The following is a 24,771-nucleotide window of genomic DNA, read 5'->3' on the forward strand; positions in this document are numbered from 1 at the left end:
GGAACATAGGGGTAAGTCTTCTCGCTCTCGATCAAGCTCTCGTCAAAATATGCCCGTTGGTGACCAAGAGTGCTTGCGGCTGGAGAGCTAGTGTCGAGTCGATCTGTACTGTCTGAGTTGTCAATCGTAACGACGGGTATCATAACAATCGTCATCCACCATATATGAACAGGCACGTGTTCGCTCGGCCTGTCAGTTGAACTGTCATGGCCATCCCAATATGATGTTGCACATCCTCATGGGCAGTACATTACACAGCACTCGCTCGATGTAAGTGTTCATCTTCAACGGTATGCGGTACTATGATCGTATAGGGAGGGTGGAAGCGTTAATCTATTACACGCTGTAAGGAGTTGGGTGTGGTGTCAGGTCTAGGCTGAGTTTGGTATCATCCGAGACTGCATTGATGCAGCTCCTGCTCTCTACGATCAACTTACACGTATGTCCTCCGATCTTGATATACACATAAAATATCGATGTGAAATGAACAAGATTGGCTCAGGCAGACGCTGACTAAGTCGATGGGGGCGGTAGTATGACCGCGGGGGTAGGGGTCTGTGACACCAAGACAGTACCCTAGGTTGCTAGAAGTATGTGTGTTTGAGGCACCTGAGGGGCCTTGGGTATGGCCGTCGGAATCATGGTCGATGGCATGGATGACGTGGTCCGAGTAGGTCGCTGAGCTCTGAATATGGAAAACCATGTTGGATCCCGAGGTTCACCATCTATGAAACTAGCGTCGGGGTGACGGGGGTGATCTAGATGTATCCTCAATGCTCCTTACAGAGTTTGTACTCGGGGCACTCTTCTGGATAGACATCAACCTTTAAAGCCTCATCTGGTGGAGGGTCAATTGGGTTCCCGATGATATCCATATACATGAGGGAATGGCAGTCGGACCGACCATGCCCAAATCCCTTGGACTTGAAGCACTGCAACTGCTCACGGGTCATGGCAAGGGCACAGGCAGTCGAGACGATGGAAGAGGAGGCTGGTGCTGTAGTGATCATTGTCGGAGGGGGAGTGGTGCTCCTAGGGTTAGTGGGAACCCCTTTCGACAACCCAGTGGTTGGGGACGATCTGATAGTCGTGGTCGTGGTGGTGGGGATGGTCCAGGAGGTCAAGGTCATCATGGGAGTCGTGTCTATGAAGGAGAATTCATAGCTCTCAACCAAACTATAGACCTGATCCACTATCATCAAGTTCTACTCCAACACCCTAGCGCCCAATTCAGGATGGAGGTTGTGCACAAAAGTGCGATCTGGATCTGGAAGCTATTGATGAAGCGGCAACACATTTAAACGATGGCATGTATAGTCGAAAAAAGTAGAAAACCTTTACACTATATAAATGATGGCATGTATAGTCTAATGAAATAAAAGTTATACCTCCTCTTTGAAGCACGTGATCCTCGTTGTGGGCCTCTCCAGGCTCATGTTCCTTGTGACCGACTGGCCGTGTTTGCCGCGCGCTGCCCCTTGCCGACTGTGGGCTAGCTTGAGCCTTGACCTCGCTAGCCTGCGGCTGGCTTGGGTGCTGATGCGCCTGGTTGTCCTCGTCTGGCCCTTAAAAGCTTTATTTTTATTTTTATTTAATTTTTTATCATTCTTCTCTCTTATTCTTCAATAATTTTCTCTATTTCTTTCTTTAAAGCCAATATAGACTTCATCCCTGCAATTGCATAGACAACGTACTAAATAGAACATTAGAAAAGTAAAAATGTCTTAAATATATTTTTACTAAGAAATCCTTAAGGTTGTAGAACATGCATAAAAATGCATTATTTCATTACTTGCTCTATTTAGTGCATGAAATGTAAAATTCTTATAAAATTGGAGAAAATACACATGAAATGATCCCAAAATGACTTTAAAATTTGTATAATTACATGATGCATTTTGGGTCTATCACATACCAAACCTGCAAGCAACATATTATTCACATTGCCAAATCAGTATGTGATCTATTTTCAAGTGGAAAACAAATAATGAATGTACTGTGACCCTAGTAGAATATAATGTTCCTAATATTTAAGTTCTACCCCAACTAAATATTCAAGTTGTATTTTTGTATGTTCCAAACCATTGCAGATAAACAAGAGGAGGCTGTTAGCACCCCTGGTAATTCAGAGATATCAAGGAGCACAGACTATTTTTAACATGATATCAGACCTGTAACTATATTGTCTTCTATTTCTAGGTATAAGAATTGAGGTAGACGTTTATATAATATCTAAGGAGAACAATGAAAACTCCTGCTGCTGATAGCCATCCCAAAATTTTGCCATTCCCAGATATGGACTAAATTTTTTTTCGTTTGTAAATCTATGCATGAAGCATAATGGTAGATTTGGTGATTGATTAAAGGGGACTTAGAGAACATCTAGTTGAAGATGTTGTCAAACCAGAAACTAAAGCACTATGAAGTGTGGAAGACTAAAGAAGCACTTATTTGGAGTTGTATTCTTGAAGCTCTAATCGTTGAAATGAGGGAAAACTTTATTCATGTTGATTCAGTTAAAGAATTATAGGAGAAAATCCACAAGAACTGTGATAAGTATAACAGTGAATAGAGACTCCATGGTCTAAATATGACGCAGTACAAATGAAGCAAGGTGACGACCATGTGGGGTTATATGTATGCAAGGTCAAAGTAACATGGAGAGAGATATATCATTTTTTCCATTTCAAAACCTTAAACCAGCTGAGAGGAGGTATACTTTGGAACTTCAACTCTTCAATTTTTAATGGGTCTGAATCCAATATATGAGCCAGTGAAAAGCTATATTTTTCATCGAGAGAAGGTCCCTCAGCTACACGAAGCCACTGCCTTGATCATTACTCTTATATTTTATGTGACAAGGTGTTAGGATAAAGATTGGACCAGTTAGGGAAAAAATGCAGCGTCCCTCTTGAGGATTGTGTTACTGCTGCTTGATGATCGTTAGTATGTTTTATTTGATGTTATATTACTTATAGAAAATTATTTTAATGAAAATCAGATAAATTTGAAATAAGTTAATTTTATCAATAAAGTTTCAGTAAACTTCCTTTGTAGTATTCTTGATAGAAACTCCATTTCTAGGTCCATCCTAAGAGTCCTCACGTTCACATCTTTCTCTGCTTCTGCTTGGCACTTGGAACTCTTGAAAGCTTTTAGAAACTCATCCACAGAAGCCATGAGTGACCAACATCCACAATCAATAAGATAAAAACAAGTTTATCCCACATATAGTGGACAGATTTTCCTGCATAGATCTGCATGCACTAACTCTAAATGCTTGGAAACTAGTTATGCTTGCAAGCTACAAAGGTACAGCATACGTAGGTGGACAGTGCTCTTTAGGGTAGCCCATCGACCAATCAAGAAAGATTTCCCAGAAAAATCAATGATTGTCTCTTCATTCCCAATCATGAGAATCTAGAATTCTGATCTCATGGCATAATCCTTTGCTTTTCCCACCCAGGGAACAGCCTGATTCATCAACTGTATAGACAACAATTTGCAGTTTTCATGCTGTCATTTTAGACAACAATTTCATCCAGAAGGGCTCCACGTATTATGGTGAGATCTTTCTTGTCCTTCATCTTCTGGACTTCCTCCTCTAGAGCATTTGATAGATAATAAGCATTGAGGAAAAATCCGTCCTCTTTTCACATAATATAGACACTAGGGTAGAATGTAGCTCTCCAACCCAACTTGGGAGCTTTTAGAATAAGCGCCAGGAGATCCACTGCGGGTAACATACAAGTCATCATCACTCCCTTCTAGACTTTTCACATCTATCTCTTTTCCCATTGGGTATTGCAATTGTGAGTTTTGATACCAAGTTGAGAACATCAAGGGTGTGACCTGCAACACGAAGAGAAGCTAAAATGTTTTGGAAGTGAGAGAAGGACAAATATGGAGAATCATTTGGGATTAGCTCTCACAGGCTGACTCAAAAACTATAGTTTAGTAACACGTTAGTTGCTACCTGGGAAGCCAATCATAAAACAGTGACCATAATGAAAGCGTCTAAAGAAAATGGTACATAGAACAATTGGTGGATTATTTAGGAAAAAGGAAAGAGAAGGCAAATACAAAAAAAGAACGTGACACAGGCTTCTGGCATTATGTGCGCGTCAATGTTGCTGTGATGCTTGACAGATAGCTCGACATCATTTGTGGGAGAGGAAGAGTGAGATAGAGATAGAGAGAGAGAGAGAGAGAGAGAGGAAGGGATGACAGGAGTTAGGGAGAAGGGGAAGAGTGTGAGAGAGAGACAGAGAGATGGATAGAGACAATGAGCTAGGAGTGATGGAGGAAATGTGGGGGAATGAAAAAAGAAAGAGAGAGAGGGAGGGAGGGGAGAGCGAGAGCTAGAGAGAGACAGCGGGGGGAGAGTGGGAAAGATAAAATTAGAGAGAGGAAGGTAGGGAGAGAGAAAGGGGGAGGAAGGGAGAGATGGAAAGACAAATAAAGAGAGAAAGGTTGGGAGTGAGGAAAGGAGGGATAGAGGATAGGACAAAAAAATGGAGACAGAGCGAGAGCGAGAAAAAAAGGTAGGGAGAGGAAAAGAGAAAAATTATAAGAGAGGAAGGCAGCTGGAGAGATGAGGGAGGGAGGGAGGGAGGGAGGGAGAACGGGAAAGACAAAAATAGAGAGAGGGCAACGTAGGGAGAGAGTAAAATAAAGAGGAAGAGTGAGGGGAGGTAGAGATGGGATAAGGGGAGAGAGAAAGTGAGAGAGAGAGAGAGAGAGTCATGGAAGATATAGAGAGAGAGAGAGAGAAAGATAGGGAAAGGAACAGAGAGGGAGGCAGAGAGAGAGGGGGAGAGAGAGGGGGAGAGAGAGAGGGAGGGAGACAGGGATGGTGAGAGGTACCAAGAGGTCCAGAGACAAGAGACCCATTCATTATGAACATTATTCAACGAGTGGAGGATATAGTATCTGCCGTGAGTTAAGAGTAAGAGAAAGGGTTCAGCGTGCAATTAGCAACAATCAGGCATATTCCGACTGCATTAGATGAGAAGAACAGAAATACAGGAACAGCTACCAATAATGAGCTTTCACCAAGGATAACAAATAGACATTGAATTCTCACACCCACTGGATTAACATAAGATAGACTGCACAGCTATGTACAATTGCCTTAAAACGGTGAAGTCATATCCCCACTGGACTAGAGATACAGTGAGAGAGTGAGAGAATAAGAGTGAGAATGAGAGAGATTGAACAGTTTATGTACAATGTGTTAAGATGGAACACCTAAAAACACCAGCGAGGCGCCATCATGTGCTAATGTGAAAGAACTTGGGATCTGAAGGGAAATGATTCTCCACCCGCAACTGCAGAAAGCAGAATAAACAAGCTCTCATCAGTGGCAAAAGAGAAACACTAAAAAAGTGGGTCATCTCCATTTCATTGGTAGAAAGGTTAGACACATCCCAATATCGTTGAAATGCGACCTATAGTGTAACATTGGTCGATTGTTTCCCAACAATGTCATCAACATCGACAGCGATCAATGTCAATGGTCACCATCAACAGTCCATACTTGTCCAGTTGATGTTGACGGGGTTGACAGTTTTTTAACTAGAATTTTACTAAGTTAACCAGCCAGCTGATATTTGACAGATGGTGTCAACTTCCGTGATACCCTGCTTAGTATGAACCAACTTAATATTTGTTAACCTCATTGTCAACGTCAACATCAACGAGGGTAGATGACATTGATGTTGTAGAGTGCCAACGCCTGTGACTGGGCACGTTTGAAATGGAAATTAAATCTGAGGAATTTTATTCAAAGAGGGGCAAAGATTGGTTCTTTACCTTGCCCTCGTCGGCATCTGTGTGGCGCTGGGGAAAGACCACCTTAAGATCACTGTACAGATAGAACCGCCGGTCTTGTCCCTCTGAATTATGCTGTCCAAGAGGCGCCGACAATGGGTCTGACTTGCACCGCCGCACTACCTTGGACGCTTTCTTCGAAGCTGAAGAAAGAAACCGCAGGTGGAGGGCGTATCGGAGAACACTAGAAGTGCCTGCCACCTTCGACGGAGATCCCTGAGAAGTCTTCTCGGATGGGTCCCCGCCTTCACTGCAAAGGCTACTTTTTTCCCCGAGAAATACTGTTTCAAGGAAGTTCCTGTTGATAGTCTCAGCTTCTCTCCTGCTGGGTCTGCTGCCTTTGTTCGCATTATCAAGTGTGATCCTCTGGCGCATGAACGTCTGAAGTCAAAGGAACTTTGATCAGCTTTTCCATTCGAGAAGACATTCATCGTATGAGTGGAGAGCAGCACGTCCCCACAATGCTGTCGTGTGACATTGACATCAAAGATATTGCCATCAGTTCATATTTTTTCCATCATCGCCATCATCATTGTTAACTAGGACGGTTGATGTTGATGATGACTTTGACATTGATGGGGTTGATGATTTTTCAACTAGAATTTCTCTAACTTAACAGCTGATGTTGATGGACAGCATCAACGGTTCTGATACTCCATCATCCCCAACAGCAAGCATCATTGTCAACCATCGCAAAATTAATCCCATCAAAGAGGGTCGATGGTGTAGAGAATGATGATGATCAGCGCCAAACACTTCATATGCGGCTACCTTTGTCCCGGCAGGCATATCATTCAGGTCATAGTTGCACAAGAATGTGTGAACAGGGGTTCTTTCGGGATTGCTGAGAACCTGCAGTAATTGAACAAATACGTATAAATAAATAGAGAATCAAATGGCCAAATCCCGTGAAACTCTATGATCCTAATCCCATAAAAATTCCATACGGACATCCATAGAGTTAAAGGAATAAAACGGAAAAGGAAGAGCTTACGGTGCAGAAGCAGCTGCAATGAATAGATGGGTTAGCTTGTTTGAGGGAGTAGGAAGGCACCAGCAACAGTATGCTTCACAAAAATATTGGTTTTCAACCAAATATACAGCGAGTTGCATCTTCATGATTTTATATGCGAGAAAAGGATATGATTTTTCTGTTGTACATAGGTACAATTAGGAATGCCTTGGAAGGGAATAGAGAGATAAGGGGGAGGTATATCCATGTATATAATATTTAATATCATCAACAGCAGATTTCTGGGTTATTCTCAACAAACGAGAAAGACCAAGACTAAATTAACAAGCACCGTAGAGTGCATGATTGAAGTATGATTAATGGCGCACGATTCAAAATTTAAAAAAAATGGAATTACCAGCTGTATGCAGCCCTTGGCAGGAATCCGCATTCTAGGGCTCTGTGGGTCTTTCAGTTTCTCGGCTGCGGACTTCTCCTCAAGGTCAATAGATGCACGGTAAAGCAGGCAGCTGTCACCATCGACGCTTGTCACAGAGAAAGGAAGCTTTTGAGCTGGGGGGCAGAAATTCCCACCATTGACCTTCAGAACCGCCAAAAAACCGTCGATTTTCTGGCAAAAACGAATGATTAGAAAATAGAGTCTCCTGCTCTTGATGATGTGATGACTATGACGATGACAATGATGACTAAGTCATAGTCTTCATCATCATTCACACTCAGGCGTGGATGGCACTGATAAATCAATCACCAGCATCATTGTCAACATGGACTATGATGAGAGTATCTATCTCTCCTCTCTCTGATGACCAGAGGATGATCACAAAACTATCTTCCTCTGATGTTGGATGAAGAGGATGAGTCCTTGTCATCATGATTCGAACAGATCTATGATTATAATGATGATGATGAGGCCATCATTCATATCCTAGTTTCAGATGATGGCCACAGCATCGGTGGCAGGTGAGTATGAAGATAATAATGATCATGATGATGATGAATATGTCATCAACATCCTGGAGGAGGATGAATGACGAGGAGCACTATGAAAACTCTCTCTATCTCACCTTTTCAGAAGATGAGAGGATGATGACGCTTTTATCCTCATCATCGTCAAGGGTGCAGAGCTAGGATGGCGATGAGGATATCGTCATTGCCATCCTAGCCGTGGGCAATGAAGATGACAATGAGAATGATATCATTGTCCTCCGACCAGATAATAAAATGACAAGAAGGAATTCAACTAATGAAAATACAGACAGAATCAACCTGAGAGACATTGCTTGAAGAAAGTCGACCAGAGAGTAGAGATTCTTCAAAGGACCCAACTAGAGATCTTCGAAGAGGAAGGTCAGCCAGCCTACTGAACCGAGGGGGGAAAGACTCAGGTCCCCAGTTCTGACCAGAGTAACTACTCTCCAATGGATCCAAATCCAACGGCTGAGGAGAATTCAGCTTCATATAGCCACTCAATGATCCCATATCAGGTTTCAAGGCAAACCCACATCGCCATTTAGGCCCCAGAGGTGACAAAGACAGAGGTGAAGAGAGTGGCTTTTTCCGAGAGTCAACTGCAACACTTTCGTTGACATGTTGACCGGTTGACCGGTGAGTTTTCCCAGTGTTTGTTTTCTTGTTATCCTGAGCTAAAAAGGAGTTGACTTCTCGTGCCAACGTCGTTATCTCCGCCGAGACCGCAACTTTCAAAGGAGAGTCAACCACTGCACTTTCGTTGACCTGTTGACCCGTTGACCAGCTAGCAACTCTGCATTCAACACAACGGGTGTTCCCAGTGTTTGCTTTCTTGAAATCCTGTGTCAGAAAGGAACTGACTTCTCGCGTCAACGACGTTGTCTCCGCCGAGACCGTGACTTTCAAAGGAGATAGGAGGCGTTTCCTCAGCAGAAGCCCACAGGAATCAAGTGGGCCTGAAGAGTCAAAGCCCACTACCCTTGAGAGTGGGGTTTGAATGCCCGGCCTTATCACGATCGGAAAATTGGCGTCCTCATCGCTGGAATCAACGTTTGAGGAAGTACCAAGCCTCTGATTTCTCCCAAAATCAGCTGTTTCTTCTGGGTTCTCAATATGAAGGCTGTCAAGATCACAAGTTTCAACTGGGTCCGACGAGATTTGAGGCAAACCCATGACAAGTTCTTCAGTTTTTCCTGCTCAAAAGACTAATCTTGGAGCTTCTACAACAAGAACTCCCACAATAAACGAAAGATTACTTCTGTACTATTTTCTCTTGCCTCTTCTTGATTGATGGCTCCGTCATTCACTCATCAGAGCATCAACTGGCTTCGAGTTGGGGAAAACGTATTATTCCTAATCAGAAGTACCTGAAATAATAACAGACGAATTTCTCATCAAGCTGTGCTCAATCTCAAGAAGCGCAACCTCATGACACAATCCATTAAAATAGAGAGAGAAAGGAAGAGAGAGAGAGAGAGAGAGAGAGAGAGAGAGGAATCTGCCACGACGCTTGAGTACAAGACATCACAAGGAAATTTCCGTTTTCTTAATCAGTATTCAAAGATCAGAACGAAGAAGAACCCACGATCAATCCATGAATGATCGGCCGAAATAATTTTAAAAAAATGGAAGAAGAATGAAATAGGAAGGAAAATAATGGAGATTTGGGTGAGGATAAAAGACAGAAATCGTGGCGCACATGAAGCCCGCTCAATCATCGGAAGAACCCACCTGAAAATTTTCTTAAATTGTCATAGTTCGAGATTAAAATCGGTTGTCACAGACATCATCGGCTTCGTCATGCTTCCTTGGTCGAACCCATCTATCGTCAGCCCGTCGTCTCTATCTCTCTCTCTAGACATGCGTGTGAGAACATCCCCAAATGGGTTATCTTTTCCCTCTCCTCTTATCAGAATCTGCAACGGCGATCAGTGCGGCGCCCACCACCTCCGTATCAGAGACGCGATAGAAAGAGAGACGAGAGAGAGTAGAGAGTAGAGAGAGAGCTAAGAGAAGAGAGAGAGAGAGAGAGAAGAAAAGAGATGAGTGAGAAAGAGGAGAGGAGAGCGAGAAAGGAAAAATAAAGAAAAGAGAAGAAATGAGAGAGAGAGAGAGAAAGAGAGAGAGAGAAACAGGGGGAAATAAAGAGAAAAGAGAGAAAAAGAGAAGACATGAGCGAGAGCGAAAGAGAAAGAGAAGAAATGAGTAAGAAAGAGAAGAGAGAGGAGAGAAGAGAAGAGAAGAGAGAAAAAGAGGAAAAATAAAGAAAAAATAAGAGATGAGAAAGAGAGAAAGAGAAAGAGAAGAGAGAAAAAGAGGAAAAATAAAGAAAAAATAAGAGATGAGAGAAAAGAAAGAGAAAGAGAAGAGAGAAAAAGAGGAAAAATAAAGAAAAAATAAGAGATGAGAAAAGAAAGAGAAAGAGAAGAGAGAAGAGAGAAAAAGAGGAAAAATAAAGAAAAAATAAGAGATGAGAGAAAAGAAAGAGAAAGAGAAGAGAGAAGAGAGAAAAAGAGGAAAAATAAAGAAAAAATAAGAGATGAGAGAAAAGAAAGAGAAAGAGAAGAGAGAAAAAGAGGAAAATAAAGAAAAAATAAGAGATGAGAGAGAGAAAGAGAAAGAGAAGAAATGAGTAAGAAAAAGAAGAGAGAGAAAGAGAAGAGAAGAGAGAGAAAGGGGAAAAATAATGTAAAGAGAAGAGATGAGAGAGAAAGAGAATAAATGAGTAAGAAAGAAAAGAGAAACAAAGAGAAGAGAGAAAGAGAGGAGAGAAAGGGGAAAAATAATATAAAGAGAAGAGATGAGAGAGAAAGAGAATAAATGAGTAAGAAAGAAAAGAGAAACAAAGAGAAGAGAGAAAGAGAGGAGATAAGAAAGTGAGAGAGAGAAAGAAATGGGTAAGAAAGAGAAGAGAAATAAAGAGAAGAGGGAGAAAGAGAGGAGATAAGAGAGAGAGAGAGAGAAGAGTAAGAAAGAGAAGAGAAATAAAGAGAAGAGGGAGAAAGAGAGGAGACAAGAGAGAGAAAAAAAGATGAGAGAGAGAGAAATGAGTAAGAAAGAGAAGAGAAATAAAGAGAAGAGGGAGAAAGAGAGGAGATAAGAGAGAGAGAGAGAGAAGAGTAAGAAAGAGAAGAGAAATAAAGAGAAGAGGGAGAAAGAGAGGAGACAAGAGAGAGAAAAAAAGATGAGAGAGAGAGAAATGAGTAAGAAAGAGAAGAGAAATAAAGAGAAGAGGGAGAAAGAGAGGAGATAAGAGGGAGAGAGAGTGAGAAAGAAAAGGGATGAGAGAGAAGATTTATAGAGAGAGAACCGCCACATGTCATGTTGCAATTTGGATACTGTCATCAGTTGTATGAAAATTGCTGCGAAGATGACACGTGTCGACGATTTGGGCCGAATGGCCCAAGTTAAACGGCGGCGATAGCAGATTTGGTCAGACTCGCTGCCACGTGTGTGGTTTGCTGCCACGTGTATTGCGTTATAGATAAGACTTGTTAAGTATATATAACGATTTTTCAGCTGGACCCCCTCGTCAATAAATAATTAATTGCCGTCTGTCAGGATTGTGAAATCCAAAAAACGCTTTTTTTAATATTAATTTTTATTTTCTTTAATCTTGCTTTGATATTATAAATATCAAGGGATTGCCACGTCTCAATATTAATAGTCTTATTCTTTTAATAATTAAATTTTAAAAATAAGAGTGATTTCCAATAATCGACTTACGGTCGAAATTTCATGCCGAATGATAAGCCTAATTAATCCACCATTTTACGTGGATAGAGATTAATTACACGAGGACAAAATGGTCATTTACTTGCATCCGAAAATATTATAATCTTGACATGAAGGTTAGAATGGCCGCCCTGCCTCTTCCATCATCTTCTTCGCTCTCGTCAAGTTCTCGATCGCTTTGAGGACCTGCAATAGTTTAACTTTTATTTTCCGATCAAGAAATGCAATTATTAAATCATTCATGGCTGAATTTGCCAAAATAAATTTATTTTTATTACCTCCAGGGCAATGTCTTCTGGTGTAACATTGCCCAAATCGGCGTAGCCTAACTTCAATGCCACTTCTATAAAAAAGGCAAGGGCAATATTACTTGGTTTTTATCCAATACATAATAACAACAAAACTATTTTTCAATGAATAATGATTTTGAAATATTTTCATTGTCGGTGAATCTTACTTAGCAGGGAGATGTTGGCGTCGGCGGTCGCATATCCGCCCTTCATTTTGTCATATCTTCTTGATAACTCTGTCACTGACTGCATCATGAGACCTCAATTGTTTAAAAAGAGATTTTTTCTGGATAACAATAGAAAAAACCTTACTTTCTAGTCAAATTTTCTGGAATTCTCATGAATCCTCTAGAATTTTCAAGAACCTTCCTGACCCGAATATTCAAGAACTATGGGGAGGGGGGGGAAGACCATGTGAGAGGCATGAATTTTGTGTCTTTCCTCGAATCCTAGCTCGTTAGTAACTCTAGCGAAAGTGCGGAAAGGAGACATTGTAGCTGACGAGGAGAGATGTCACTGGCTAACAGTACTTATCAGGGAATATAGGGGCAGATTAAGATCATCACCCGCAACTCAGAGGGGGTGAAGAGTAATTTAAAGGGTAAAATCAATCACAGATGATTAACGCTTAATAAACTTATAAGGTATAAATCAACTGGGAACGAGACTACACCCAAAGGTGAGAACTTCACTTTGTTATAAAAACCCCAAATATTGAATCGTCAACAAAAAAAAACGAGAGAATCTTAAAAGCCCCAAATATAGAATCGTCAGAAAAAATAATGTGAGAATCTTAAAAAACCAAAAAGTTGAATTACCCTCATAAATAACTTAATTTTAAAAACCCCAAAAATCGAATTATCCACAAATAATAAATTAATAATCTTAAAAACCAAAATATAGAATTCTCCACAAAAAAGCGATAAACTTGAAAATCAAAATATCGAACTCTACAACACAAAGTGATAATCTAAAAAAGCCGAAATATTGCATTACTCTACAAAAAATAGAGTAAGACCTCAAACACCCAAAAACAATAGATGAATAAGTCAGTGGAAGAGATTGAACCTCATCAAAAGCATCTGCTGAGTCCTCAGCATTCGAAAACTGGGCTCCCTCTTTAAACATCTCACTAGCCATTACGTCAACTGGAATATCAATCCATACCGAGATTCCATACCTCAAGTACGATCTTGATATTAAAAAATCACAAAATTATGTCCTTCTAAAACGAAAAATATAAAAATGAAGAGATCTAGAAAACATATCACCCTCATTCTTACAGATTTGTTGCTCCCTGCGTTGCACCCTCCCCCGCACACACCACCAAACGAGCCATAGATGATAACTGCCTGAGAACTTCTGTCTGCATTAGTCCAAAAGTAAAGCATCAGGTAAGTGGTTATATATCATGACCTCAGACAGAGATCCCTCCAGTCCCTTATCAAACACATACAGATGGAGTCAAAAAAACTTGTCGAGAGATAGATGAGCATATACAGAGTGTTGGCAGACGATTAAAAAAATCATTCTGGTCATCCGAGACTCCGTCATCAGCCCACAGCTTGAGTAATGGTGACGAATAAACAGTTTCAACTAAAGTGATCGGCATCTTCCCGCAGACAAATGACGATGACAATTTCATCTTCGACTCTAATTATCTCAGTGAGGTGAGCAAGGAACCATGACACGAGACAAGACAGATATTTTGTCAGCATCATCATCACCCTGGCAAGGATGAATGACAAAGACTAAAACAACTCGTCATCGTATTATTGTCATTATAATCTGTCGCAATAAACACTATAAATCGAGAGAGAGCACGAGATGGTGAACAAGAATATGATCACATAGATGACAAAGATGAAGATAGATGTGGCAATGATAGAGAGAGCCCACTTCATCTTCCACAAATCCTCAGACTCTCCGCTGAAGTCGCAAGCTCTTCCCCCCCTTTACTCTCTTCAACCTTTATATAGGGGTTCACATTAGTGTGTCTATGCTACCTAACCGTCCATGATAAGCTATACAACAAGGGGTCTAACAGTAAACTATTCCCAAGAACGTATTCATTCATCTGTTTCTAATTAGTACTTAACAGAAATGTTAGTGGGTGGATTGCCTAATAATGAGGTATTACCTCTGACTCAAGGAAACCCTTCTCATCTATCTGGCGTAAATCTCTTGCTGCTGTTGCTCCGCCAACTACTTTCTCGACTACTTCATCGCTGTAGAAATTTTACCCAGGAAATGCATGAGTATCTTTTCCAGAATTACATGGATGCTGCTCCAGAAAAATATGCACCTGTCGAAATAGCAATATTCCAATGCGTCTGCAATAAACTTTCCCACTTTCGTCTTGATTGGGCCGTTCATGCCTGAAATTGACGTTTAAATTTGATTTTTCAAAGGTTCAATCACCCTTGTGGTTTTCAAAAAATCAAAAACTTGCTAATGAATCATTGGAGGACATGGAAATTTGATTATGAAGGCTGCTGATTACAGTTAGATGAGATGATTCCAATCACCAATTATATCTCGTCTGTTTTTTTTACGTCTTGCGAAGATATTTCTGATGAGTGATGGCCAGGTATCACAAAAGGCCAGAAGAATCGGCCATTCCAATTGGCCGAGGGGACACCAGAATAGGAGTCATGGGGTACTAACACTGAAAACAGAATGATAAAGGATTTTTTTACTGTACTTTTATCGAGTGTAAAAGGATAAAAATCATTTTCATGGTTAATGATGTCAACACTATTCCAGATTCCAAAAAGATGGGCTGAATTTTGAGAAAAAAGCAGAGAAAAGCTAACCAACTAAGAAGAGGGAAGTCCCTTTCAGTGCGTCAACAATCTCTGCTGCTTTAGCCTGTATAATAGAAGGTTTGATGCATACTCAGTAATCCTTGGACACTCTTTTTTGAAGTGAATTGAAACAATAAAGTAGTAGAAAGGGCATGCTCACCTTCAACTCAAGAGAAGGCTGGAGCTCAACAGACGACATCCTGGCACCTTCAAGAAATATCTCAAAGACTCAGCAGACATGGTAAGTATACAAAAGAATAAAAATTATTATCGTTAACTTACAGCTCTGAGACGTAACTGATTGAAATAAAATTGAAACCCAACAATCAAATCCCCAAAGAGAAGCATAAGTCTATTACTTCCTTTTTAAAACTGAGAAAAAGAAAATTAATTAATAATTTTGGATTCTCTTACATCAATTATCCTTGCAACGATCAACTTCTCCCATGATAATATCTCTAAAACCTAGTGTCCTCATTGTATCGGCCAATTTCATCATTTCCACTAGCTGAGGCAACATTTTCGAATCGATAAAACGTTCTGATCTTCCGCTAGAAACATGCCCAATTCTCCCTTTGTGTCATGTTTTGACAGTTCAAAATTAGGCGAAGGTCTTTGCCTAATTAATCTAAAATATAAAACATTCCGAATCCTTTGCTCAGTCAAAACGTCGGACGTCCAAATTTTCCCAGGAGAGGACTCCAGGGCAACTTCCAACATGAAAACCAACAAAGAACTGCATCGTATTCTCAATTTCGTGAAGAAGTTGAATAATTCTCACCAGAGGAATTCCCTGATCGAGAACAACACAACCGACTAGCAGAATCCACGTTGCGCCCAATCGGGGAGAGAATCACCAGCCGACACGGCCGGCGGATGTTGAAAGAGCGGTTCGACCGACACATTTCGAGCACTGAGAGAGATCGAGAAGCTCGGATCGCCCTCCATGGCCGAGGAATCGAAGAACTGGCGAGACGAGGATCGGCGACGAGGCTTGTCGTCGACATCTCAAATTCTCAAATCCCAGTTACTCTGCTCCACTGCCACCTTAGCTTGATTATATATCTATTTTTCCTCTTCGTGGGCTCGTATTGGGCCTTAATTGGGCCTTAATTTGGCCCAATTCACTCCACAATGCAAGTTCTCAGTTTGAAATTAACTGAAAAGTTTAGATTTAGACCTTTAGAAGTCCCCCTTTCTACCACATTCTGGGGCTTATATATCTGTCCAGTCCTTTGGATTTAAAATTTTAAAAATCCCCTTTTTTAAGACACTCTGGGGCTTATATATCAGTCCATTCCTTTGTATTTAAAACCTTAGAAATCCCCCTTTTTTACTACACTCTGAGGCTTATATATCAATCCATTCCTTTATATTTAAAACCTTAGAAATCCCCCTTTTTACTCCACTCTGAAGTCTATATATTGGTCCATTCCATTCCTCAATGTTTAAATCCTTAAATGTTCTCTTTTTACCACACTGGGGCTTATATATCACTCCATTCCTTTATTTTTAAGACTTTAGAAATCTCCTTCCTACTACAATCTTGACCGTATATATCGAGCCAGTCCTTGTTATTAAAAACTTAAAAAAAGATTATATCCTTTTTCTGACATCCAGACTTGAGTGGGATGGTGATGCAAACCATTACATGGAAGACTCAACAAAAGGTGTCTTGATGTACTTACTTGAGGGTAAGTGGATTGGGCATGCCTAAAAGGTGGTGACACAATGTCAACTTGTCGAGTTGACAAAGGAAGAACCCTGCTAGGTAGATGTTGCAAAAGAGGGAAGAAGGAAGAGTAACGTCGCAAGTGGAAAAGAGTGAGAGAGATTATAAAAGTCAAAAGCCAAATTCATTGTCCCCTTTAACCCTCTTATATGGGTATGTGTAGTGTGAAAACTTAAAAAAAGAGACCTCGTTATGGTCGGTCCGTAGCCATTAGTGTGGAGACACTAAGGATAGATAGTGGGTGCTCTTTAGTGGAAAGAGTTCACTGAATTGATCCGTACGAATCTCTGAAAGATATTATACCGAACAATCAATCACGTTGATTCACGTCACAGTTGCGTAAGTGGTCCTTACACTTGAGACACAAAAACGACATCTTGTGGGCGGATGGTTATACTTTGACTATGGCCAATGAGTCTCAAATCATGGGATTCTAAACGGTTTTAGTTTGGGTGCATCAAGAAGTTCACAAAGATGATTGAGTGATCAAGATGGGATCGTCCACCCTCAGTATAAGAGGTAAAGCTCAGGGAAGATGATGCGATGAAGTCCTTGGCCAAGGCAATGAAATATCGGAGAAGAGTTCTCAGATGATTTCCAATATCATCAGTACTAACTCGGATGACTGATTATGGTTTGACAATTGACCATACCCTAAGTCATCCTTGGAGCGTCAAGTGGATGAGGGACTATACGTGCACAATAACCGATGACGAACAGGTTCCAAGGATGAGTCGATACACACTCATGTCTATCTTTTAGAGACTCGTTGGAGTCTCGACCTATCAATTGGTTTCAATCAATCCAACATTAATCAATTTATATGATTATATATTTAATTAATTTGGAAGGCCAATAAAAATTATTGGGCTGCTGGAGTCGTTAACTAGACTGATCCATGGCCCTAGAGGGTCATATGCAAATGGTCTTTTGGACATTGGAAGATATACTTAAGTTTTGGGGTTTTTATGAAAAATACCCACTTAATAAATGGAAGGCCCTGGACGAAATTCACCCAAGCCACAATTGTTCTCACATTTCCCTTCTTCTCCCTTCTCCCCATGACTTTTCTCCACTCTCGATGCGATCGGGATGGCGTAATGATGATGATGGAGGCAGAACTGGGCTCATTAAGAGAAGGAGGAGATCCAATGTGCCGAGGACCACGTGGATACTTTTACTGGCTACACACTTGAGCAGCTTGACTCGTCTCACTCCAGGATCCAGTAAATCACAGATGCGATCTGTGTAAAGGTACTTTGTTTCAATGGTTTTATCAATATTGTTCGATTCCGTTACGAGTCTTCCATTGCATAATGTTTTTATTTCTTCATCCAGATATAGGCCACGTGAACCCAACACAAGAAACTGATGAATGACAAAAGTGTTTAAGATAGAAGAAGGGAGATGTGAGAGAGACAGATCAAGGGATATGGGACTAAATGGAATAGTCTGTGAGAGGGGAATGATGATCTGCAAGAGAGAAAAAGAGAGAGAAATAGAAAGAAGAGAAGGAGAGTATTGAATTTGGGTGGATCAGTTCAGACAATATTTTGTAATCAGTGAACTTTCAGTTGGTGTGATCAGTTCAGACAATTTGATTATGACTATATTTTGTAATGATTAAAAAAAATCAGTCGTCTCTCTCACAAATATACAACATTTAAAATCTGTGGTCCTTGATGGGGGAGCGTAGTGTTAGTTTTTCCTTATATTTTTTACTAGCACAAATGCTATCAAATTTTTCCTTTCATGTGGAATCTCTTGAATCCCATCAAACTCTATGCAATTATTCTCCAACACCTAATTTGTATATACCTCTATAATTCTTGAGTTTGTGGACAAACTCCCATATCAACTTGCCTCAAACCCTAAATATATTAGCTATTCAAAAGATACCATGTTACAATGTGTGATTCGGATAAATTCAAAAATGCGCTCAGAGTCTTTATCAAAAGATAAAGTAACTCACATTTTCATGATAACATCAAATTTGATCAATAAAATTATGCTTTTATACTTCTATTTACCACATAGTTTTATATTTGCACTAGCATTATTCACCATTTAAAGATAAAGTGAGAAAATTATAATTTATTTTGTGTTCTATATTTTTATATCTTTTATTTATAGGCTAAACCCTCTTGAAATTTTAAAGTTAAGTGGATTTATCGTATTTTTTTTGGAGTTTTGTTTGAAAAACAGGACTTTGATAAATCCAATGGTGTAATTGAGATAGAAATGGGAGGAAAGTAGAAACCTAAGCCATCTAATAGATAATAAGACGATGACCAATACACAAGAAGCCCATTCAAATCTCCTTAAGCACCAGGTCAACTAAATGCAAAAATTGTGGAACTAACCCACAATTTGAATTTGAAAGTCTTGTTTTCAAATCTAGGAAGGAGGAAACATGGGTCTAGGATGAAAATCAAATAATCCTAGTCCTCCAAAACTTTGGAGTTAAATCCAATGGCTGGGAGAGTTAGGGCATTTCTATTCATTCTCTTCTCGCCTCTCTTTTTATCTCATCTTGAATGTCATCTCCCAAATTGTTATCGAAGGCCTAGTGCATCAGATTTCTTTGATACATTATTGTTCTAGAAGAGTGTGGGAAAGAGATTTCAAGGGTGACCAAAGATTCTTGGAGAAATAGTGCCACTTGGCCCTTGTGCAAAGTGACACCAAGGTTCGTGTGATATCCGTAATGTTTTATTCAAATTTTCTTACTTTTTTCTGATGTAAACATTCCAGTAGATGGCCTAGACTTCAAATTTTTCAATGCATCAAACGGCATTAAAACAGTCCTCCTATAGCAAAAGCTACATATTTTTCAGTCTATTGTGTGGTAATGCCCAATTCTCTCGCGGGGCAGAGCATTGGCACGCAAATTGCAGCCAAAGGTTCTCTTATACATTAAATATTATTTCGGATCCTAAAATTTTCTCCAAAAATCCAAAAAATTGCATTTATTTATGTATTTCAGTTATTTAAAATAGTTTTGACTAGTTTTCATTTATTTCATTGATTTTTCTATTGATAAGTCTCTTTGAAAATCCAAAAAATATATAAAAAATCACCTAAAAACATTATTAAAAAACAATTTGCAATTTTCTCTCTCATTACTTGTTCCTTGAGGATTCGACCCTTACCGTATTCTAAGGAAAATTGCATAAATATTGGTGTATATATCATGGCATTAAAATGACTTATTTAACCCAAATTATGGTTTATTACTTCACTAAAATCAATTGAGTGACAAAAGAAATTAGGATATAAGTTTTAATGCCACTGTAAATTTAATTCGCCTAAATAAAATAAATCTTCATTATCAATCTCAGTCAAATATGTATGGTAGAGAGTTAGATCATCTCCATAGGGACTGGCCTTGAGAGATTTATGAAAATTTTGATTTAGGGTCAAGGAAAACAAGATGATAAGGTCAGTGACAGGAAAAATAACAGAATTGATAAAGTGATAATAGGAAGATAGTTAAACAGTAGAAGATATGTAGTAAGTAGAAATTAGTAATTAGAAAAAGGTGTAAATTAAAATGGTATATACTCATAAATAATAGTTATCATTAGCGCAGAGCAGGGAAAGGGAGAGTTATTATATATCTGTAGGATAAGATATTATTTATAATATTATTAGAAGTAATGTTTTTTATAGATATTAGATTAGTGAGTACGTGGGAAAATTAAATTTTATTTATACTATTATAATGAAGGGAGAGAGTAAGATAGGTAGTGGAATAATTATTTTTAAGTTTTAATTAAGATATAAGAGTATTGAACTCAAGATAATAATAAGGATACTATCCTTAGTAGGAGATGTACTTAGAATGATTATTTATTTTAAGTGATATTTATATTATATGTAGGATACGATAGGTAAATCTAGTATTGAAGGATATTAAGACTTAGGAAGTTAGTGAATATGTGTATCTATGTTTAGTGGATGATAAGAGGAAGGATTATTGGGGATAATTGAGTGAGAAGAGGAATGATAGCAAGAAGTTTATAGATGAATGGAGTAAGGTGTTTTCTAGATACATGATAGGAATTTAATATTACGAGAGAGAGGAAGATAATAGATTTTTATTTTTAGAATACTTTAAAAGATTATATAGATAGGGAAAGGATTACAGAATATAGTAAGAAATAATAGAAGTAATTAAATATAAAGAATTTCTATTATCATTTTATTAATAGAGGGTAATCCAGGTAGATTGTATTGAAAGCTTTCGTTTATATGGGTTTATCTATTTAGTTCTTAATTTTTTGTGTTTTTAAGACAAAACCAAAAGACAATAAGGTTGAACCAGGAAACCATGGATTTTTTAGTTTTCGCCATTGGTTACTGGTCGAGCCACTGGAATGGAATGAGATAGGATTCTTTGGAGATCTTTCCTCTCCGCTTACTCGTAACAGGGTTTCCCTCTGTATTCTACTTCTTGGGGTCATTTACTTTGTAACCTTCGTTGATTAGCTTCTTCGTTTCTTCATTATTCCTCATCGGAACCTTGATTGTTTGTTGATTCCTCTTCTCCACTTTACTTTTTCGGGCATAGCAACAATGAGACCGCTGATCATATAAAAAGAATAGGGGGTACATAGTGATGCAGGACGGACGTCGTCGACGTCCTGCGGCGGGTATGGGTCTGTTCGTCCGGCTCGGGGACGATCATCTTGGACGGCACGTCCCGCTGTCGGTGCAATGTCCCGGAAAGGTTCTGCGCGGGGTCCTCAATTCGTTGGGGGCCAAAGTTGACTCCATCTCCACGAGGTCTGCGCTCCATGGGTAGTCATCGAGGCGTTGGTGGGCCTGACTACTGGTGGAAGGGGTTGTTCAGCCGGCCGGATGACGAAGACGGCGGCGAACTGGCAGCTGCATACGATGATCGAGGGCGACGTCGTGCGGTAAGCGTCGGCGGTCAGCAGCAGTGGCGGCGGCGGCCGGAGATAGTTGCGACGGCGGCCGGAGATAGTGGCGACGGCGGCCAGTGATAGCGCGGCGGACGGAGATAGCGGCGGCGGCGGCCGGAGGCTGCGGCAGCCAGAGATAAAGATGGCGACAGCGGTAGATGGCGGCGGCAGCGGCGGCGGTCGGAGGCGGCGGCGGCAGCCGGAGGCAACGGTGGCCAGAGATGGAGGCGGCGGAGGATGGAGATAAAGGCGGCGGCGGCCGGAGATGGCGGCGGCGGCGGCGGCGGCCAGAGTCGGCGACAACCGAAGTCGGCGGTGGCCGGAGGTGGCGGTAGCCGGAGATGGCGGCAGCGGTGGCCAGAGTCGGTGGCAGCCGGTGGGGGCGGCGGCCGGAGGCGGCGGCTGCTAGAGATGGCGGCGGCAGCCGAAGATGGCGGCGGCAGCCGAAGATGGCGGCGGCAGCCGGAGATGGCGGTGGCCGGAGGCGGTGGCAGCCAAAGATGGCGGCGGCAACCGGAGATGGTGGCGGCGGCGGCCGGAGATGGCGACGGCGGCGATCAGTCGGCGGCGGCCAGAGTCGGCGGCAGTGGCCGGAAGCGGTGGTGGCCGGAGATGGCGGCGGCGGCGACGGCCAAGATCGGCGGTGGCCGGAGTCGGCGGCGGTCGGAAGCGGCGGCGGTCAAAGATGGCGGCGGCGGCAACTGGAGATAGTGGCGGCGGCGGCCAGAGATAGCCTGGATATTGGACCGCGATAATGGGCCTCCTTCGGGGTAACAAGCGTCGGGCTTGGGCCAGATCGGGCCACCGAGATTTGCGGCGGCCAATTAAATTAGGCCTGTTAACGGGCATAGGGCTGTCGTGGCATCTTCGAGATGGGTGCATGGCGGTTGGGCTTCCCGGAGGATGTTTGCGGCACCTCAAGGCACGTGATACGGCGCCTCGGATAGCGAAGCTGGACTGGCGGATTGGGCCTCGGGGCCTGGATAACGGCTTCGGCCCATTGGGCTCGGGCCCAACGGGCGGGGTCGCGCGGCTGAGGGCGGCCCGATGCGGGGCGCCGCGCGGGGTGGCGGGCGGCCGTGCGAGGGCGCCTTGCGACCCGTCGGCTGGCGGCGTCGCGCTCTGGCAGTTGTAGCGGCTCGCGATTGCGGCCGCCGCGCTGCGCCGCTGCGAGGTTGAGGCCACTCGGCCGCGGCGGCGCGGCGTTGCGACGCTGCGGCTGCTCCGGCGCCACGGCCGTTGAGGGCGGCTGAGGCCGCTCTGCAGCTGCGCGCCGCTCCGGCGATGCGGCGCTGCGGCGCTGCGGCGCACCGACGATCGCGCCACTACGGTGGCTGTGGCTACTCCGATGGCTGTGGCCGCTGCGGGCGGCTGCGGCCGCTACTCGCGGCAACGGCCGCGGATCAGGCGGCTGCAGCCCCTGCTCGGGCGGCGGCTCCGCGATTCGAACGGCGACCCTCCGACCTGGGTCCCGGCGGCGGCGGCCGCCTAGGGTTCCGTCGGTCTGTCCTGACGGAACGGGGGCGGGGGGGGCGGAACGGGACGGGCAGCCAAAGTCGGCGCCGTTCCGTCCGCCCTTCACTCTCCTACTCTCAAAATGGAACGGGATCTTTCTTTCAAAATATTCAAGAACACTTGTTCTTGCTCTTACCCTAGGGGACCTATATATAGGCCCCTTGAGTTACAAAAGGATGTGGCTTGAGTTGTTCTTTCCCTCTCTGCTCCATCCTTGAGTTCCATAATTGCCCCTCCGATTCCAAGCTCCTTGCATGAGGTTATTTCCCTCATAAGCATTCACCTGTTCAAGAGTGGGACAAATGTCATTAGTGTAACCAAACTCTCACAATGGGACAAAGAGGAGAGGAGAAGGATGTTTAGGGATAGTATATGGGGAATTAGAGGTTGGAGAGGAGCTCATCATCTTCTTCATGTTTTGGGCAAGTTCCTCAATAGCCTTACCCACCTTGCTGAAGTCCCTCTCTACCTTATCTTTCCACAAATCAGGTTCTATTGCACTCACATCTATCCGCCCTCCATGTTTTGGTCCTGAAATTCTCCCATTATGAATCAAGCCTTGATGATATGCACAACTATCTGCCAATTTTTCAATAACACTAGTGGCCTCATCAATTGTTTTATCTACAAAAGTATCACCACTAGCACTATCCACTCTACTCATGGTCATTCAACCCATCATAAAAATTTGCACTATTTGCATCATAAAAAATCAGGAAGACCATGATGAGGGCATTTTCTAGTCAGACCTTTCAATCTTTCCCATTCCTCACTAAAAGAATCAGTCCCCTGGGTAAAATCTCTAATTTATTTTCCATAGACATTAGTCCTTCCAACTGAATAAAATTTTTGCGAAAAACATCTCTCCATCTCACTCCAATTCTGAAAATTTTTATCCATAGTTATGAACCATTATTTTTCCTTTAGCTTAGGAGTAAGAGGGAATATTATCATTTTCAAAGTATCTGAAGTAACTCCTGCAATATTATAAGAATCACATTTCTCCACAAATTCATATAAATACTCATAAGTATCTTCATTCACTTTTTCATAAAATAATGGCAAAATTTGATGAAGATGAGGGTCTGTTTTAAAATTCACATTCAAATCTATGGTCCCATGGACTCTAGCGTGGATTTTACTCTCACTGGGTCATAAAATTCCCTCAATCTCATTACACTACCCACGTCATCAGGAATGTTAGTGATTTTTTAATCTCATTTACAAATGTCTTCACAAATTCTGCACAAGATTCTTCCAAATCCCTAGTCTTTCCCACAGATTCTGGAGCTATTAAACATGGGTTTTGAGATATTCTACCTTGTGTAAAAAAACTAATATGAAGAAAATTAAAAATAATTGCAGAAAATATCCAAATAGAAAAGTTTAGAGATCCCCTAGTGCTTCTCTATCTTTTCACTATCCAAGATATTTCTGCATTTTAAAATTTACTCAAGCATATATACAATAGTCTAAGCAGAAATTCTAAACATAAAAAAAATAAATTCAGAAATTAAAATTTTCTTGCCTCCCCTGCAATGGTGCCAGTTAACAAGTCCAAATTTAGGGTATTATGTCATTGTTTTGATTCAGACTTAACCCACAATATTTATGAAATTGTTTCACTTAAATACTCTATAATTAATATAGGGCAAATAAGGGGTCGATCCATAGAGATAATTGCAGAATTTTTTTCAAGCTTGGAATGAAGGAAATACATCTAAAAGTGAGAAATATAATTTCTGAGATATATTTGGAATTTCAATAAATTTATATAATTTATTATGATCAAAATTGAAGCAGAAATACAAAGAAAAACACTAAAAATATTTTAGACTAATTTTCATAATTTTAATTAGCACTAGAAATAGAAAATAAATATTTTTTGAATTTTCAGGAATTAAATTAACACCAAAAACCACTAGAAGTATTAAAAAAGAGAGTTAAATATTTTTTTAGAATATTTGTTGATGTTAAAATCACTGAAAAT

At 41.3% G+C, this 24,771-nt stretch overlaps 2 protein-coding genes across 3 annotated transcripts; both read right to left on the reverse strand.

Moving 5' to 3' along the window:
• Nucleotides 1–5,061: 5,061 nt before the first annotated feature.
• Nucleotides 5,062–9,898, reverse strand: LOC144710927 (uncharacterized). 2 transcript variants are annotated; one of them, XM_078584774.1, is made up of 6 exons: nt 9,506–9,890; nt 8,072–9,141; nt 7,203–7,415; nt 6,604–6,684; nt 5,815–6,213; nt 5,062–5,330 (listed from the first exon to the last, which is right to left on the reverse strand). In XM_078584774.1, exons 2-6 carry the CDS (start codon nt 8,945–8,947, stop codon nt 5,274–5,276), a joined length of 1,626 nt encoding a protein of 541 aa, XP_078440900.1. In that variant the 5' UTR covers nt 8,948–9,141; nt 9,506–9,890; the 3' UTR covers nt 5,062–5,273. The 2 variants fall into 2 exon arrangements, with proteins under 2 accessions (XP_078440900.1, XP_078440901.1); XM_078584775.1 differs by lacking the exon at nt 6,604–6,684 and having other exon boundaries at nt 9,506–9,898.
• A 1,610-nt stretch (nt 9,899–11,508) lies between these two features.
• Nucleotides 11,509–15,646, reverse strand: SKL1 (shikimate kinase like 1). Its single transcript, XM_078584776.1, has 10 exons — nt 15,388–15,646; nt 14,767–14,813; nt 14,616–14,670; nt 14,105–14,177; nt 13,940–14,027; nt 13,083–13,165; nt 12,868–12,991; nt 11,967–12,045; nt 11,788–11,852; nt 11,509–11,695 (listed from the first exon to the last, which is right to left on the reverse strand). The coding sequence occupies exons 1-10, from the start codon at nt 15,611–15,613 to the stop codon at nt 11,627–11,629; spliced, it is 909 nt and encodes a 302-aa protein (XP_078440902.1). The 5' UTR covers nt 15,614–15,646; the 3' UTR covers nt 11,509–11,626.
• Between the last annotated feature and the right edge of the window lie 9,125 nt (nt 15,647–24,771).

Source organism: Wolffia australiana, chromosome 13 (genome assembly GCF_029677425.1).
Source record: "Wolffia australiana isolate 7733 chromosome 13, ASM2967742v1".
Lineage (NCBI taxonomy): Eukaryota > Viridiplantae > Streptophyta > Magnoliopsida > Alismatales > Araceae > Wolffia > Wolffia australiana.

Bases quoted from the DNA above. Each gene is read 5' to 3' on its own strand.
- LOC144710927 (XM_078584774.1), bottom strand. From the start codon at position 8,947: ATGGGTTTGCCTCAAATCTCGTCGGACCCAGTTGAAACTTGTGATCTT. The intron at 6,214-6,603 runs GTAGCCGCATAT...CTTTGACTTCAG, and splicing joins ATATGCCTGCCGGGACAAAG to ACGTTCATGCGCCAGAGGAT. The intron at 5,331-5,814 runs GTAAAGAACCAA...TGCTTTCTGCAG, and splicing joins CAGATGCCGACGAGGGCAAG to TTGCGGGTGGAGAATCATTT.
- SKL1 (XM_078584776.1), bottom strand. From the start codon at position 15,613: ATGTCGACGACAAGCCTCGTCGCCGATCCTCGTCTCGCCAGTTCTTCG. The intron at 13,166-13,939 runs GTAATACCTCAT...GGACTAATGCAG, and splicing joins AGGGTTTCCTTGAGTCAGAG to ACAGAAGTTCTCAGGCAGTT. The intron at 11,696-11,787 runs GTAATAAAAATA...AAACTATTGCAG, and splicing joins CAGAAGACATTGCCCTGGAG to GTCCTCAAAGCGATCGAGAA.